At 40.5% G+C, this 3339-nt stretch overlaps 1 protein-coding gene across 3 annotated transcripts; it reads right to left on the bottom strand.

The window, feature by feature from the left end:
• Positions 1 to 1040: 1040 nt before the first annotated feature.
• LOC125555799 lies at positions 1041 to 2871 on the bottom strand. 3 transcript variants are annotated; one of them, XR_007304871.1, is made up of 3 exons: positions 2518 to 2871; positions 1825 to 1908; positions 1041 to 1414 (listed from the first exon to the last, which is right to left on the bottom strand). XR_007304871.1 is itself a non-coding variant. In XM_048718643.1 (2 exons), the coding sequence occupies exons 1-2, from the start codon at positions 2723 to 2725 to the stop codon at positions 1263 to 1265; spliced, it is 360 nt and encodes a 119-aa protein (XP_048574600.1). In that variant the 5' UTR covers positions 2726 to 2871; the 3' UTR covers positions 1041 to 1262. The 3 variants fall into 3 exon arrangements, 1 of the variants encoding a protein (XP_048574600.1); XR_007304870.1 differs by having other exon boundaries at positions 1825 to 2871; XM_048718643.1 differs by lacking the exon at positions 1825 to 1908.
• Positions 2872 to 3339: the final 468 nt, after the last annotated feature.

The following is a 3339-nucleotide window of genomic DNA, read 5'->3' on the forward strand; positions in this document are numbered from 1 at the left end:
ACACAACACAGCCTAGCTATTCAAACAAAGAGACTGTAGCTTGCTCAATAGCTAACTCATTCAACGCAGGAAGAGTATCGTTCAACGCAGGAAGAGTATGGAACCTTAACTGCAGTTGTTTATGAGAAATATAATATGCTCTTACATATGTAACTTTAGAATATCATTCATTAATAAAATTTAGTGTTGCAGCTTATTACTACACCGCAACCATGGCAAATGGGGGCATGCCACTTGAACTTCTCTCAAAATTAGCATGATTACATGATTACCAAGTTTTATGTGGAAATTTCAGGACATCATTAAATGAGAGAGGGCATGTCTTATAGATATAGGAACTTTTGTGTTTACATTGTGAGGTATAGAAGGCAAGTACCAGAAGCATGATATCTGCAATGGTAAAAAAACATGACATATTTAAACCTCGCGACCTTTTGTTTTCATGTGTGCATAGGCACACCAAATCATACTTGTTTCAATAGAAGGAACAACTTCAAAACATTTTTTCTCTGCCATGGTGAACATCATGACATCATTAAAGCAAATAAAATGCATGATAATGTAGAGAACGGAACAATGACAGTTGGAAAAGGTACCTCACTAATATTCAGATTGACTACAACCAGTACAAAAGTCAGATTCCAGATCAAGGCAAATCAGGAGAAGTGTGACTACCGTCTTAGGTAATTGACCACATACAACACTATACATCAATGAAACAGGGTCATCACGGCCTGTGATAACAAAAACTAATCGCATGGCCTCCCTTATAAATCACACCAAGATGAAAAATAGTTATAAGTAGGGTCTAATAGTTTTTAAGGTACAGTCTAGATAGCAGTCCCATTTATCCTTAGAAGACAAACGAATTCCAAATTATGCACGAATAGATCTCTTATTATATTGTTTGACGCTGACTTCTATAACCTGTATGAATCAGCTTTAAAATATTTTCAAAATTGGCCCGAGTTACACCGGAATGAGCTATACAAATGCTATGATCAATGTGCTATTAGTGAAAGACGAGAAAGTGTCAGATGTATTATACTAATATATACAACTGTGGAATATATATGGTGTACATTTCCTTTTTGAATATTCCTGCTCCACTCTAAATGAATTATGTGACATCCTACTAAAGGAAAGCAATAACGATCTAGCTTGGGTCTTACTCTCCTTGAGCCATTGAATCCTATTTTTTCAAAAAAAAAAACTCCTTGATTTAATCTCACTCCCCTTGCTTCACCAACCCGTGGATGATCTTAATAAAGATCTTCGGGTCTAGGTACATCCCTTCCTCCTGCATTGAACCAAAGAACTACAGAGCATGTTTCATGCTCCCAACCCGACAGCACCATCAAATCAAAGCATTCCACATAGCTATATACAGCTTGATCACCTCTGTACGTCATACCTGATATAGGAAACGAACATATGAATATGGTATAATGCGCATTTTGGTAAAGATCAAAAGCATATCATGAGAAATCAATGAACTTGCATTTGTTGGGCTCATTAACACCAATTAAACTATTTTCTCAGCCCAAACCTAAGCCAGGCCAGCGTAAAAGTTCAGCCACAGAGTTATATTTTGACCTAAATGTATCCTCTTACGGATCAAGGGGCATCCTTCCATCTTATTCATCCTTCTTCCAACTCCAAAATAAATTAAAAATCTAGATGGTATCTCTATGGGAAGACACAACGTCTCACATACCAATGTATATGGCCTAAATCTTCGAAATTCAAACAAGCTAAAATATACCCTTTGTAAGCCACTGAACATTTGTAAATAATGTAACGCCCTGATGTGCAGTTCCTTACTTTTTCTAATGATCACAGCTCCTTATTATTGATTAGGACCCATGCTTTTAGCACATATATACCTCCGTTGTACACCCGCGCCAACTGAAACTTGACAGTAGCCTTTTTTAAAATGTTAGAGAAGTAATCCAGACCAAAAGAACATGGTGAGCAAGTGAACGAGTCAACATTGGTTAACCAAAATTTCCTCATATGCCAAACAAATATCCTCCCTGAATTTCTAACATATCACATTGGAATATTTAGATGTATCAAGAAAGTCAAGCTAGTCTTGTCTAGTCTCGGCAGTCAAGCTTCTGAGCAAATGCTACCAGGCAACCCAGCAGTACTAATCAGATGCAATAAGGGAAATTCAGTTGACTAATTGCTGAAACGTGAAGGATAAAACAACAAGCTGTGAAATAAACGAGAAGGATATGATATGTATTGATCAAATGAGAAGCAAGCAAGAATGAGTGGGATTGGGATCAGCAATAGGACCATAGACCATTGGGAGTTGGGAATAGCAACAAAAATTCAATATCCTAAACCTCTCCATCCTTGAGTAAAGTTGGATCGGTATGGCTATTACACAACATGTAAGAGGACCAACACCCACATCAGACAACTTTCACATTGCACGAATTCAAGATCAATTCATAGTTCTCTCATTGAGATGCAGAATAAACTACATAAGAATTTGATAATACTGACTTTGAGACTCAGAGATGAACGCTGCCACCCTCTGTGGCCGGCTGTTCTGCGTCGGGTTGCCTCGATAAGACTGCTCGTGAGTGGGGAGACAGGCGGGGAGAAGGGCGTGACGGTGCGGCAAACCGCGGTGGCACGAGCGGGTGGTCGGCGGTAGCGCCACAGTGGCTGCGTCAGTGGCCGCGTGCAGGTGGCTGAGCCTGCATGGCATGACGCCGAACACGGCACTGGCCTCCGCGGATATCACAAGCGAGGGCGGCGGTGGCTCCCCTGGATCAGTAAAGGGAGGAGATGCAGAGGATAGGGATCGTGGCAGCTGGACTGGGCTACCCAGCCCGTTCGTGCGAAGGGAGAGGGGTAAGGGCCTATTCGGTTTGGAGGAGTTCGGAGGATTTTCATAAAGAACACATAGGAACAAGGATCTCGGAAGAAAATTTTCTATAGATGTGTTCGGTTTGTAGGAAATGTGTACAGAAATTTCATAGAAATACTATTCATTTCCTATGTTTTGGAGAAAATTACACATCCACTCAAAGCTCATTTTGCGCGTAGGAACAAGGCGAGACAATTCCTTAGAATGGTAAGTGTCATCCTATAAAATTCCTATACTAGTCCTAATTCCTATGTTATGAAATCCTCCAAACCGAATGAGTCCTAAGACTATTCGGTCGCCTGGTTCACAGGGTTTTTTTCATGTGGGCAAAGCGAAGAAGGGATTAACGAAGCGAAATAAAAATCGGAGGGGTGGTGTGAAGTGGGACAAAACAAACCGAACGAAAATAAAACCGGAGTACCAGGCTACCAACTGCTCCATTAGGAGTAGAG

This window comes from Triticum urartu, chromosome 5, assembly GCF_003073215.2.
Source record: "Triticum urartu cultivar G1812 chromosome 5, Tu2.1, whole genome shotgun sequence".
Lineage (NCBI taxonomy): Eukaryota > Viridiplantae > Streptophyta > Magnoliopsida > Poales > Poaceae > Triticum > Triticum urartu.